The 15,145-nt window shown below is 35.2% G+C and overlaps 1 protein-coding gene and 1 pseudogene across 1 annotated transcript in view; one reads left to right on the forward strand and one right to left on the reverse strand.

Annotated features, from left to right (window-relative positions):
• The window catches only part of MRPS35 (mitochondrial ribosomal protein S35), a 43,958-nt gene that overhangs the window by 16,237 nt on the left and 12,576 nt on the right, over positions 1 to 15,145 (reverse strand). Inside the window, exons 5-7 of the mRNA XM_065939943.1 lie at positions 9,966 to 10,105; positions 2,544 to 2,653; positions 775 to 844 (exon numbers count right to left, since the gene is read on the reverse strand). Coding sequence (XP_065796015.1) covers positions 775 to 844; positions 2,544 to 2,653; positions 9,966 to 10,105 — 320 coding nt within the window. The remainder of the gene's footprint in view (positions 1 to 774; positions 845 to 2,543; positions 2,654 to 9,965; positions 10,106 to 15,145) is intronic.
• Positions 10,572 to 11,058, forward strand: LOC136159486 (proteasome maturation protein pseudogene; annotated as a pseudogene).

Here is a 15,145-nt window from a genome sequence, read left to right on the forward strand (position 1 = left end):
ACTTCCATTCTTTCAAATGTTCCTAACATGAAATGCTATTAAGTCCCATGTCTATGTTGGGCAAGCTTCAAAAAATTAAATTTATGTGCATATCTAAAATTATTTTAATTTAAAAACATATAAAACTGTGAGTTACCTAAATATATTAGTTACCAGCTTTAAATGAGTTGATGCTCACACAAAGCAAAATCTTCCTTATGTGTATACTTATGCAACTCAATAAATTCAGATACAAGACTGTTTTTATACTGTTTAAATAATTAATTGCCCCAATTGCTCCTAACGTATACCAGTGAAAAGTGCACATGAAAGACTACATGTTAACTAGAATTTTAATAAACATTTAACATACTTTCTATAAAGTTTTAGAGCTTTGTTTTGTAGTTTACTTGAATAAGAGGATGAATTATGCAGTTTCAAATAACATAGATGGTGATCGCCCTTCCATAAGTTGGACAACTTTCACCCAAAGTCATACAAATAAGAAAACAAATAAAAAATTTTGCATTTTTTCAGCCTAAGCCATAACCTGAACTTTAAAGGCATTTTAGTCATCTGATTTCTGAAGGTCCTGAGATGGACTACATAATATATTTCAAGGTCTTCACTTTCAGTATCAGTAGAAGTTACCTTAAAACATTTTACATGTCCTTACCTTAAATAGCAGTTCATTAAACTCTCAACTGAGTGCTGGATACACAGACTGTTTTGAAAGGCTGCTGCTGCTAAGTTACAATGATAAAATTATTAAACATTCATCCTACAGTCACTTACCCACGACTCATGGTACAAAACTGTGAGTAGATATATTGCATAATCATAATTCTGTCTCTTTAAAGGGCACCTTTAAAAGTCAAAGAGAGGAAAGAAGTCAAAATGCGAAAAGTTCAGTACACGGAGTAATTCACAAAGCATACAAATACTAACTACAAAGGATAACTTATATTCAGGAATTCCCTATCTGCCTTAGGAAAATTCTGTCCTTGGTATAAGAATTATCTATGCACTTTATGACTTGGGGACATTGAAAACATGCTATTTTTACTTTTATTTAGAGGATCTCTTCGCTTTCATTACTAACAAAGTTATTTACATATGATAATAGCTTTACACTATTTTTAATATGACTGTGTCTAACCCAAGCGCCTTTCATGATCTCAGGGCTAAGAGTCTGCGATAAACAGGAACATATCTGCTGTGTTTCTTTAAAGAATACAGAGATAGATGGTAATCTAGAAGTTCATCCTGACCTCCCTAGAGCTGATTTTTTTAAAAATGAGCTACACTACACAGAGCTGTATTTTTATGCTGTCGTATTTAAAATGGAACTAATGGCCCAATATTAGATAAACTTCTACATGAATATGAGCTGGCATTAGCTTTCAGGCTACAAAAGTAAGAGAGACATTGAAGTAATTACTTCTAATTTCTTTCAATATAAAATAAAACTATCATATGACAGTTGACTTTAATAGTACTCTGTTCATTCTGTATTCGGTTTAATAGTCTTCTACATAGTTGTTACGGTAAAACACATTTATACCCTGACACTTGTGAACTTAGGGAAAAAAGCAACATTATCAGAAACTTAAAGAATCTCTAACAGTAACATTTTAAAGGTATTTTTAAAGATTGCAAAAACTAAAAACACAGTGCTATTTTATGTTCTCTGAAGCTATTAATGTATTAATTTTTCTTAATCAATAATTATTAATAACCATATTATTAATAATAGTGTATTGATGTATTAATATTTCAAATACATTTCTCCCTGAGCTTTTCCCACCCCCACAGTTGCTATCTCTGAATGTCAGGCTACTTCTCTATACCACTGAGAAGCAAGACATAAAACCTGATATGGCTGATTCATGCTGACATATGGCAGAAACCAACACAATATTGTAAAACAATTATTGTTCAATTAAAAATAAATTTTAAAAAAACTAATTGATACTGACACCTCCCAATGCTTTGAAACTACGATAAGGAGGGAGAAAGGATATCTGCCATTTGTTCTTCTTTATATTTTGACCTAATTTAGAAACAACCAAAGTATAATTCTAGAAATAAAATAATCATTTAGCAAAAACATACCAACAGCCTTGCTTTCAAATGATCTAATTTACAAATTCATATACAATAAATTTAATACTGCTTTTACAAACTTCTTGAAATTGTACTTATTTACAAAAGTGCCTTGACACATTAAATCTCCACATTTAATAATCTTGATTTTGAAATATAAGATTTCTATACTTTTGCAGAAAGCTGTTTAAGCATTAATCACTGGCAAATCATACTTTGTTTCCTTCTAACATCTCCCCTGAGTTTTACAGGCACAAATATATTAAAAATAACAATAATTTAACTCAGCTACACAAGCCTCTCCTTGAACACAAAGATCACATCAATAGGAGGCTGGTGTGAGCGTATTAAAATATGAATGAGACAACTTCTCTGACCTAAGAGGTTAATATCAAGGACTGCCAGGGGACTGGAGGACAAAGCAACACCTGTGATGAATACACTGAGCTTTTCCTTACCTGTCTGTCTTGATGGTAAGCACATCTGTGCTCTGGCAGTATCGATCTCCCACTAGTTTAATAAGTTTCTTCTTTGCATGATCATCTAAATTCAAACTGGAAAGTTTAACCTTAAAAATACATGAAAAATTTTGAAAAAAATTATATACTTTAAATGGAAAAACAGTGGCAATATTATAACATTAAAAAAGAAACCTTTTCAAACTCCTTTGTATACACAGTTATCAATTCACAAGTATCATGAAGCCTGATCTTATTCAAAAGAAAAAAAAATGGGAGCAAACTGGGAGTTCTTTGAAAGTTCTGGGCATAAGCACCTTTCCTAAAAGAATCAATGACATGTCTCTTGGATGAAATTACAGCACTTATGAGTAGCAGTAACTAGTAGAATTCAACTCAATAAGTGTTAGTAAAGCTGTTTTTAAGAACAAATGGAAGAAAAAAAATTTTCTTAATAAAAAAAATAAAAATAAATGGATGAAACATATAGGCTTTAAAGACTCCTACCATGCAAGTATGAGACCTATATCACTGCAACAGTTTAGGGGCATTTATTTTAAGAGCTGCTGATATCTCAAGGAAGCCAGAATACAGCACCATGAAGGGTCAAAATATTTGAAATGATTCAGTTCAACATCTCTCAAAATGCTAATACTAGTCCCACGAGCTGCTAAAAAGAATTTTTAAAGATTTACTTTAAAAAGACTCTCTCTATTGAATCTATTTAGAAAATGCTGAATTAAATTGGGTTCTTCATGACAGGATTTCTTAGACGAAGCAAAATGTTAAAGAGCATTCTGAAATTTCAAGATGCAGGATGGTGATGCAATAATTTTCAAATTTATTCAATTTGCGATTCTACTTTTCAAGGGATAATTCATGAACTTAGTCTTCCTTAAAATATATTTTGGGAAATGCTGAGCTAAATGAGCATACTTTTTAACTTGCAGTGAATTATGGCCTTGGCTGAAAGGTATTATCCAGAGATAAACAGACTTGATCCAGGAAAACAGGTTACAGGCTAGAATACAGTCAAGTGAGGTAAACTAAAGATTATCTTTCCATGAAGAACATTAAGAATATGCAAGAATTAAAACTATATGAAGTATAAGGCTAAATAAGATTTTGAAATCCCACATATTTCTTCTTTCTAGCTTCAATAACCCAGCATTTCTCTCAAGACAACTGTAGCATAAGAGCTTATTTATTTTCCCATTTTTCCCACTGGACCACAAACCCCTGAGAGTAAGAACAATATCTGTCTTGTTCCTGGCAGTGACCTGGCACCCAGAAAGCATGCCACGTGTATCCGCTAAACGAAATCGCACATTTTAGAAAGGGAGGATATGCTGTTTCTTTGTTAAGCAGCATAGTGAATGTTTTTTATTTAGACTAGAGAAAATAGGAAAGAAATAAATATGAATGCAAAGACCGTTATTAAGAACAATGACAATTAAAGATTAATTCCAGAGGATGATCATATGGTGTAGGCAATGAGAAATTACTAGTCTTCTGAAAAGAATTTATGTCAACAATCAGGTTATTAGTCTGAGGGATAAAATATTAGTTTTATGATGACTCTGATGGCTAGCATTATGGAGAATTACCTATAAGAAAACCAAAAATATATTCTACCTTGTGACTATTATTATGAAAATACATGCATATATGCATGCAGACTTATATACAGTACAGAGAAAGAAACAGATTTTACATTCAGCTACAGAGAACACAGTGATTTTTCCCTTTTAAAACTCATTCAATAAAAATCAAGGTATTTAGCAATAATTCTAAAAATTAACCATTTAAAAAAATTTGTGTTTCTAGTTTCCTATGTGAGAAAGTAAAAAACAAAAATTGTAGCAATACTGATCATTACTGTGACAACTGCTTTAAAACTCACGTTCACATTAACATTTTAATGGTCAAAAGTTATATAGGGTCTTATGCCAGAAACTCACAAATACTGCAGAAGCAGCTGTGTGGTACACTCCCGCCACCTACTAGCACTCAAAGGCACTGCAAAATTGTAGTCTTTAACCTGAACTAAAACTCTTACTTTGAAGTTGAGTGACATTTATTTGTCATTCTTAAAATTCAAAAGAATCCTTAGACTTTTTTTTTTACAAGTTACTACATTTTAAAGAGTCAGTATTAAACTATTAACATTATGCTCCAAATAATGTTGACATTTCAAATCAGAGGTGGTTGCAGTAATAGGTGTGTATCTTCAAATGTCTCACTTAGAATGACATGAATTGAAAGAGGTCTAAATGTGTGAAATATTTTCTCTATTTACAATAATATGCAATTAGTTAAAGAACAATGGCATTAACACATAAGCCAAGAACTGAACTTCATGTCTAGATTTCTACTTATCAGATAAGTGACTTTAAACAAATCAGGTGATCTTCCTGTCTGTTTCCTCTTTTATAAAACAGAAAGGATTCACGGAAGTTTTGTGAGGAGTAAGTGAGATTAAATAGAAGAAAGCACTTTTAAAGTAAAATCCTACACAAATATGTTACTTTAAATTCTGAACTACTTCTATGACTTATCACAAAATATGATACCAACTTTTCCTTCCCTGAATTTAAAAATCTGAGTATCTCTAAATAATATTTTACAATAGTTGATTATCTTCACAATATTGCATTAAATTATGCTGGTCTACACATTTTAGTCTGTTTCACCTGCTTCTACCCTTGAACTACAATACCAGTCTGGACACTACCTCTGAGCCTCAACTATCAGCAGATGGAGTGCAAACAGCTCAGAAGGGCAGCCAGGAGTCAGGCAGGGGGTGTAAAGGATGGAGGAAGGTGTGGTGTGGTGGCCTGAGAGAAGGAGCAGATGGGCAGGGATGGCCACATGATACAGTGCGTGGGATCTGCGGGCATACTTTAAATAAAGCACTGATTATTTTTACGTGAAACAAAATCAGCAGATTTAGAACCAGTAGGGACCTTATATGTATACTGTAGTACTTAAGACTAAGGCCCACAAAAATTAAACCCCAAAACATGAATTAGAATCTAAGTTTCCTGGAAATTCCCCGGCGGTCCAGAGGTGAGGACTCCACTGACTGCTGTGGGTTCAGGTTCGATCTCTGGTTGGGGAACTAAGATCCCCAAAGCCTCATGGTGCAGCCAGAAAAAAAGAATCTAGGTTTCTCTGGGTTCAGAGATTTTACCTAAAACACAGAACTCAAACATTGTTTTGTTGTTATTATTATTAAAAGAAGTAACATTTATTAAGTTCTTAAAAATGTATGAGTTATTATTAGTCTATAATAGACACTCTGTTAACCCACGGAATGGTATCAGCAAAGCAAAATTTTAAGTTCTCCAGTTTTCCTTTGTTGATCTATGTTTCATAAAATGTATATAATAAATCTTTTGCAACTTTTATATTTTCAGAATCTCTAAATACATAATTATATTGCTAGGCACTTAAACTGTCCTATGGAATTTAGAAAAAAATGCTGAAAAGCTTCAAAAATTCATTTCATTACCCTGACACTGAAACTCAAAGAAAGAAAATTACAAATCAGTTATGGCTATAACACTGAAAAAATTTCTAAAAATTAAAGTTTGTCTATTTGTTAGCATACAATGCAAAGATGGTTGCACAGATTTTCAGCATATTTTTGCAGTAAATTGGACTCTTCCAATTTAAAATACAGATTACATGGAGTACAAGAACGAAATTTAGTACTGGAAAGCCCCTCAAAAAGGTGGGCAGTCACCCTCCAGAATAGGTGAATCAAAAGTAAATTAGTAAGGGATCTCTGGACAAAGGGTTGATTCTAGGAATGGGACAGGAGTATCTAAAATGAACTAGGAGCATTTTGTGGTGTCAAGAAATGAAGATGTGTTTAAAACACAAATGATGGGGCATGGCCAAGGAACAGAGGGGCCAAGTGAATAAGTGTCCAACTGCCAAAGCCAGAACAATTTGAGCCACACAATGAAGTATTACTGGACCAAAATCCACGGGATAAAATAAATATCCCTGAGTCCACACTGATATAAATACATGATTGAATAAATAAACAAATGGAGAACAGACAAATTCCCCACATAGAAGAACTCCAAATAATCTATGTGATCCTTCTCCCTCAACGTGGTGGAGTGTAACTTCCATAAATGTGGGCTATGCAGAATGACTTCCTTCTAAAGGGTATACTATGGAAAAGAAGGAAAAAAAGAGTAATTTTAAAGTGGAGAAAGATCTAAGCTGCATCACCAATGCTAAGTCAAGTGAGCAACCTACACCCTTGCTCTGATGCTGTGAGAATGACACCTGGGTTGAGGCTTTTTTCCCCCAAAACGCAGAATAGTCAAACATGAGAAAAACATCAAACTAATTCAAACAAATAGAAACTGAAGGACATTCCACAAAATACATAACTGGTACTTCTCAAAACTGTCAAAGTCATCAAAAACAAGGAAATTCTGAGAAATAATCAGTCAAGAAGAGCCTAAGGTGACAAGATGACTAATGCAATGTGGTACCCTGGATGGAATTCTGGGGAAAAAAAAAGAACATTAGATAAAAACTAAGGAAATCTGAATAAAGTATGAACTTTTAATTAACAATGTATCAATAGTGATTCATTCATTAGTTGTAACAAATATACCAAAGTACCATAAGATATTAACAACAGGAGATATTTGGTGAGACATACAGCAAACTCTGTACTATCCTTGAAACCTCTCTGTAAATCTATTCTAAAAGTAAAAGTTTAACTAAAAAAAAAAACTGTCCATGACTGCTGTGTGAGAAAGATACATCATGTGCATCAAGAAACAAGGGTCCTGGAAACAAGGGTTTCCAATACTAACTAAGGAGTTATTAGGCCACACGTGGACCTGCACTGGCATGTGGCATGTTCCTGGTAAGTGAAGCAGGGCTTTGATGTTCCTCCAAAGCAACATGAGATAAAGACAAATGGTCCTAAATAAAATATTAAAATAGCAAATCAGTCAGTGGTAAAGTAAAAGAATAATGTACCATAAACTGATCAGGACTCAGAAATGATTCAGTAATTGAAAATCTAGAAGTATAATTCATTACTTTAAAAAATTCAAAGGAAATCATTCCAAAAATACTAGTGAACTAGGAACAGGATACATCATTAACATAAATAGGGACTACTGTCTCAAGTTGGGGTCCATTTCAGAGTTAAAGGCTAAACACTAGATGGAGGCGCACACATTTTAGAGCAGCGCAAGGGACTACATAAACATTTTAGAAACTAATGCAAAAGAAGAAAAAAAAGATGTTAAAAATGAAAACTACCATTAATTATCATTTATTTCTTGAGAAATGACCCAAAGAATCAACTGAAAAGTCCTAGCATTCAGATTTTGGTCTCCAAACATCAATGTTCACTAAAATGTATCAGAGCTACTTGTTCAGTTCAGTTCGGTTCAGTCGCTCAGTCGTGTCCGACTCTTTGCAACCCCATGAATCGCAGCACGCCAGGCCTCCCTGTCCATCACCAACTCCCGGAGGCTACTCAAACACAGCTACGAGAGAAATAGCTAATTCCAGGTCCGAGATACGAAATACACTATAAAAGGAGCCTGGGCCATCTTGTGTCAGAAGGCAAGGAAATTTTCTAATGCTAATGGGATTGTAAAAAAAAAAAAAAAAGGACATAGAAATCAGCTTAGCCTCCTACTGGCCAAAGTTTTGGCCACACTTTGAATATCAAAAAGAATACAATTTTATTTGATTAAAATTTGCTGAACATACCTATCTACACTTACCTGTTCAAAGGAAATGGAAAATATAACCTCACATTAGAGAAAGATTATGCTGTCAATCTCTTAACCATGTGATCAATCTCAGCATACTCAAAATATAGTAACCAGACTTTACGTGCCTTCTCATGGAATGCAATATAAAATACCTAGCAACATCTCTCAAATTCTATTGTCACAGTTAACTATAACATAATCAGCCCCTTAAATCTAACTTCCAGTTTATATGAAATACAGAAAAATAAGGTAAATGACATCAGGATGCATTGACAAATGCAGAAGGTAGGGAATGCTGCAGAATAAAATGCCTGTCTTTTTAACTTGTCTACATCATGGTGAGGGTGGCAGGTCGGGGAGTGGGAAAAGGAGTAGCGGAGTCCTTTGCTGTTCTAGATTTAAAAAGACATAAGTAACATCACAAGCAAATGCAACTGTGTTTGACTGGATCCTGATTTAAACAATTCAAATGTCTACTGAATGTTAAGTGGATAAATAAAAGTGAAGTGAGAGTGTAACTGCTCAGTCATGTCTGATTCTTTGCAAACCCATGGACTGTAGCCCACCCCGCCCTCCCCCTCGTCAGGCTCCTCTGTCCATGGAATTCTCCAGGCAAGAACACTGGAGTGGGTTGCCACTTCCTTCTCCAGGGGATCTTCCTGACTCAGGGATCGAACCCAGTTCTCCTAGTACTGCAGGTGGAATCTTTATCTGAGCCACCAGGGAAGCCCAAGTAGATTAAAAAAAAAAAAAAATGTGGTATATCCATAAAATGAAATATTATTTGGCAATAAAAAGAAATGAAGAACTGATACACACTATAACAGATGAAACACTGAAAGCATTATACTAAGCAAAAGCATACATGTTATATGATTCATTTACATGAAATGTCAAGAATAGGCAAATCCACAAAGAAAGTTAAGATTAGTAGTTGATAGGAGCTTGGGGGAAGTAAAGAACACTGGAGAAAAGGGAGTGATTGATAATGGGCATGGGATTTCCTTTCTACGGTGATGAAAATTTTTGGAGTTAAGTAGTGGTGATGGTTGCACATCTCTGTGACTATGCTAAAAACTACTGAGCTGTAAACTTTAAAAGGATGAATTCTATAGTATGTGAATTATCTCCATAAAGCTCCTATTAAAAAGAAAAAATAAGTTTGTAAGAAATCAATACAGCCTCAAAATGGGCAAAGGAGCAAAAAGGAAAAAAAGTATTTTACAAAGGAATAAACTTTCACCCTCTTTGAATTCAAAGACATACATATTTCAAATAAAATTCTTACGTATCAAGCTAATAGGCAATAATAATATCTAATCTGGTAAGAGTACAGGAAAATATAGGCTTTCTCACAATCTGCTGGTATTGTATTTGGAGGGATTTTATAGAATCAAAAAACTATCACAATATATATAAAAAATCCTTAAAAGATCTATATCCTTTGACCTGACTTCTCATTTTAGTAAGTTATCTGAGGAACATAATCAGGAATATATATAAATATTAATTTCTAATAATATTCATTATATTTTTCTAATAAAGAAAACTGTTAGAAAACCTAAATGTTATCAGTTTTATAGTCACACATACAAAATACTATTATAAAATAAAGTGTTATAATAATTCTTATTTTTTAGAAAATAACTCTTACCCTTAAGGTCACTACTCGTGCTTTGGGGTTTCGAATAGATGGTCCTGATGAAACATAATCAGCTGTGTCAATTTCAATTGGAAAATGCTTCTCACATTTCTCATCACTGTCTAATGCAGCTGGCCACTCAGTGCAAAAATCTGAGAATTAAAAAAAATTTTAATTGTAGTTTTATAATTCTCATTAAAATATACATTACCAGAGAAAATCAAATTATTGAGGGAGTTCACCTTTCAGGATACATGAAATGAAAGAACAGATTCTCTTCTGCACTTTATATACATCATCATCCCACATGCATTACATTTCTTCCTAGGTGAATCCTAATTAGGGGATTTAATTAAGGGAATGATTTGGCTAGTTGAGGTTTGGTGGGGAGCAGTAAGTTAAAAGGGAACTATGACCTGATGGAAGCTTATTATAGCTTTGCACATGTCTGTTATGAGACAGTGTTAATTCCTGACCAACTAAAAGCAGAAAATTTCATACAGCCTGGAGCATTATTGTTTGTGAAATGGCAATAGGCAATATGAATTCACATCCAAACGAAGGTTATTAAAAATCAGTTGAAGAGGAAACAGAAGTGAGCTGCAGAGCCAGCTGACCATAAGAGGGTGAGAGTTTGTGTGCCTAACAAGTTGAACATGAATGCCAGAGGGCTTGGATCTCAGCTAAAGGACAGTATTGAAGCTACTGAGCTGTCAGCAAGTGGACCTTTTGAAAGTTATGGTCTTCTTCGAAAAGGTTTCTCTTTGTGTGAAAAATGAACTTCTGCCCGGTCATCCTCTTGAATTATCAGAAAAAAATTACCAGCTCAACCAAGATAAGATGAACTTCTCCACACTGAGAAACATTCAGGGTTTATTTGCGCCACTAAAACTGCAGATGGAATTCGAGGCAGGGCAGCAGGTTCAGCGTCTTCCATTTCTTCCAAGCTCAAACCTTTCACTGGATATTTTGAGGGGTAACAATGAGACTATTGGATTTGAAGATATTCTTAATGACCCATCACAAAGTGAACCAATAGGAAAACTGCATTTGATGGTTGAATATAAACTTGGCTTACTGTAATGCTGTGTGCTGTTCACAGAAGTAGAGGAGTTGCGTATAGTTGTCTTTTTCCTCTAATTTGATGTGCACAAGGTTAAAAGTACTGACACAAGAAAAAAAAATCAGTTGAAGGGAAGTGAAAGCAGCTCTGAAAAAGCTCTAAGAGGGAATTCCCAGGTGGTCCAGGGGAGAGGACTCGGTGGTCTCACTGTCATGGCCCAAGTTCAGTTCCCGGTCAGGGAACTAATGCCCACCAAGCCGTGTGGTGCAAGCTCTACCAGAGAACTGAGATGTTGTCAATCTTCTTTCAGAAATTGAGTCAACAGGCCCTCTAACTGTAAAGCCTCAGTCACCTTTAAATGATCCTTACAGTAATCCATGTTTCTTTTGACTTCTGAGCTCCTGACACTAAATGGGAAGAGGAACAGACTTGTCCGCATATTCACGCAAGACAGCCTGTCTGGGGAGAGTGGGTCTATGTCTGAGATCTGGGCTACAACCAGAAGTTCTAAGCCCAGAGAACACTGCTCATAGCACAGAGGTGCAAACTCAGGCCTCAAATGGGGAAAAAAAAATCTTTCAAGGAAATGAGAGCGCTCCCAGCCTCCTGTAGGTATCGGTATTATTAATATCCAGGCACTCCCTAGGTGGGCAGCTGATTTCATTTTGCCCTAGTCTATCAAGTTAGTACAGTAGAGGGCTCCCAGTCTGGGATGAAAACTTCTGACATTATCAGGTTCCCCTTAACAGAAATCCCATTTCCTAAACAACCTCTTCCTAAGAGCTAAAATAGGTTTCTCAGATCAAGCACATGAGACCCCGTGGACCATGCTTTCTCCAACATTTCCCCCGAGCTAACGACTTTCTTATAGTAGACACTATATTTAGCTCCCGTTTAGACTTTAAAATCAGTCAGCAAAATGTCACTCCAGATTACGGAGACTTTCCAAGATCTGGCACTAAATATATGTTAGCAAATTAAGTATAGCTCACACCATTCCCTAAATACTGTGTTTAGGAGATCAATACTCAGACACTCTGAGGGGAAAGAAATAGCTTTGCCATTAAGAACATTTTGACATTTAAATAAAATGAACGGAGCAAAATTCCTGGGGTTAAACTGCATTCCCATTATGGACTAATCCCAGTATCCTGTACTATAAGATGCAACAGTGCCAGGCACTTTATAAGACAGACTAGTTTGGGGAATTTTATGAGTTACTGAGTTTGTACTGACCTTTTTTTTTTTTTTAAACTTTGGATAAGTCATTTCAATCACCAGATGATAATTACAGTTTTTAAATTAAATTGCCCGATTATATGTTCAAAAAACCCCAGCCAACTGGAAAGTACATAATAGACCCCTCTCAACCTTTTATTCATCTGATAGGTAGAGCAACAGACGAATTCGGAAGACCTTGGTTTTTACTTAACTTCTGCCACTGATTATTAAAGTTTTGGTAAATTACCTAACTTTCCTGTGCTTCAAATTTTCCATTTGCAAGTCAGATACAAAATCTGAACTGACCTACTTTGAAAGAAAACTGAGAAGAAATACTTGAAAAGCCTTTTGAGTTATTTGGAAGATATGATCTAAATCTAGAAGCTGGCAAAAGTATAAAGGCAAAATTAAGGAAAGATTAAAACATTCACTTACTCCAACTAATAAAAATAAATGAAAAAAATTCACTTAAATATTATAAAATATAATGCTACTCTTCTAAATGTACTGTATGAAACCCTTTCATTTAAAAACTATGAAATATTTTTGAACTATCTCATTACCAGTTTCTAAATTATAAACGCACATTTAAAAATAATGTTTAAAAAACAAAAAAAAGTAGAATTTATCACAGGGTAATGTATTTGTTCTTCTGTGTATTCTTTCCATTTCATCTTGATCTCTTCAGCATCTACTAGGTCTCTACCATCTCTGTCCTTTATTGTGCCCATCTTTGGGTGTAAAGAGGGCTTCCCACTGGCTGAGACAGTAAAGAACCTGCCTGCAATGCAGGAGACCTGGGTTTGATCCCTGGGTTGGGAAGATCTTCTGCAGAAGGGAATGGCAATCCCCTCTAGTATTCTGGTCTGGAGAAATCCATGGACAGAGGAGCATGGCAGGTTACAGTTCATGCGGTCACAGAGAGTTGGACATGACTGAGTGACTTTCACTTTTTCACTTTTGGGTGTAAAGAAGGCAGAGTGCCAAAGAATTGATGCCTTTGAACTGTGGTGCTAGAGAAGACTCCTGAAAGTCCCTTGGACAGCAAGGAGATCAAACCAGCCAATCTTAAGGGAAATCAACTCTCAAAACCATTGGGATTGCTGAAGCTGAAGCTCCAGCATTTTGGTCATCTGATGCGAAAAGCTGACTCACTGGAAAAGTCCTCAATGCTGGGGAAGATTAAGAGCAGAAGGAGAAGAGAGTATCAGAGGATGAGATGGCTGGGTGGCATCACTGATGCAATGGACATGAACTTGGGCAAACTTCGGGAGATGTGAGGGACAGGGAGGCCTGGTGTGTTGCAATCCACAGGGTCACAAAGAGTTGGACACGACTGGGCGACTGAACAACAATGCATTTGTTAACTGGCTTTTGCAAAGGATCAAAAAATAACATATGATTTGTGTCATATGGGGCACAAATACGCACCAGTGATCTCTGTCAGTCTAACATTAGGCACCAACAAATAAAGAAACATACAATCTAAAGGGACAGAAGTTCATCCTAATGTCTCAAAACAGAAGACAACATAACTCAATGAAAATAGGAGAGATTTTTCTTCCCTCATTTCAAGTGTAAGGTTATTATTCCTGCTTTTTAGACCTCTTTTTACGATCTTTTCATTTTTCTTCCTTTTAATTTTCAACTGGAAGGCCCTTCCAGAAGCTCAAATTTCATCATAATTATGTTTACTAATTTATTTCTCCTATTAGCATAATCAGGTTACCTGTGAAGTTTCTGGTTTCATTTCCTTTTCTGAAAAGCCTTGATAGCTATACTGAGCATGTAGACATCACCTTCAGATGAACATGGGAGTCCATGTATCTCAATAATCCATCTTCATTTCCTTTGGATATATATCAAGAAATAGGATTGCTGGATTATATAGTGTTCTAATTTTCATTTTTTTGAGGACTCTCCAGGCTGTTTTCCACAGTGGCTGCACCAATGTGCATTCCCACCAACTGTGCACAAGGGTCCTCTTCTCCACATCCTCATCAACTCACTGCCTTCCTGACAATAGTCACTTTGGTGCAGGGATTTTGAATTTTTTTTCCCCTGATGATTAGTGAAGTTGAGCATCTTTTCATGTACTTAACAGCCATTTGTAAATCTTCTTTGGAAAACTGATGTCTATTTAGTTTTACACATTTAAAATCAGATTTTTTTTTTTTTTTACTATTGAGTTATATGAGTTCTTTACATATATCGGCTATTAACCCCTTAACAGACACATGACTTGCAAACGTCTTCTACCAGTCCACAGGTTGCCTTTTCACTTTACTGACGGTTTCCTGTGCTGTGCAGAAGCTGTTTAGTTTGATGTAGTCCCCCTTGTTTATTTTTGCTTTTCTTGCCTTTGCTTTAGGTGTCAAATTCCTAAAAATCATTGCCAAGACCAACGTCAAAGAGCTTACATGCAATATTTTTCTCTAGGAGTTTTATGGTTTCAGGTCTTATGTTCAAGTTTTTAATTCATATTCATTTTTGTGTATAGTATAAGGATGTGGTGAAGTTTCATTCTTTTACATATGGCTGCCCAGTTTTCCCAACAACACTTACTGAAGAAACTATCCTTTCCTGATTAAGTGTTTTTGGTTCTTTTGTTACAAATTAACTAAACAAATACACAACTTTATTTTGGAATTCTGTTCTGTTCCATTGATCTATGTGTCTGTTTTTATGACAATACCATACTGTTTTGACTACTACTATTGCACTGTAATATAGTTTGAAATCAGGATGTGTGATGGCTCCAGCTTTGTTCTTCTTTCTCAAAACTGCTTTGGCTATTTGCAGTCTTTTACAGTTCTGTACAAATTTTAGGAGTTTGTTCCATGTGTGGGAAAAATACCTTTGGAATTTTGACAGAGATTGCATTGAATCGGTATATTGGTTTGGGTTT

The sequence above is a fragment of the Muntiacus reevesi genome, chromosome 1 (genome assembly GCF_963930625.1).
Source record: "Muntiacus reevesi chromosome 1, mMunRee1.1, whole genome shotgun sequence".
In the NCBI taxonomy this organism is placed as follows: Eukaryota; Metazoa; Chordata; class Mammalia; order Artiodactyla; family Cervidae; genus Muntiacus; species Muntiacus reevesi.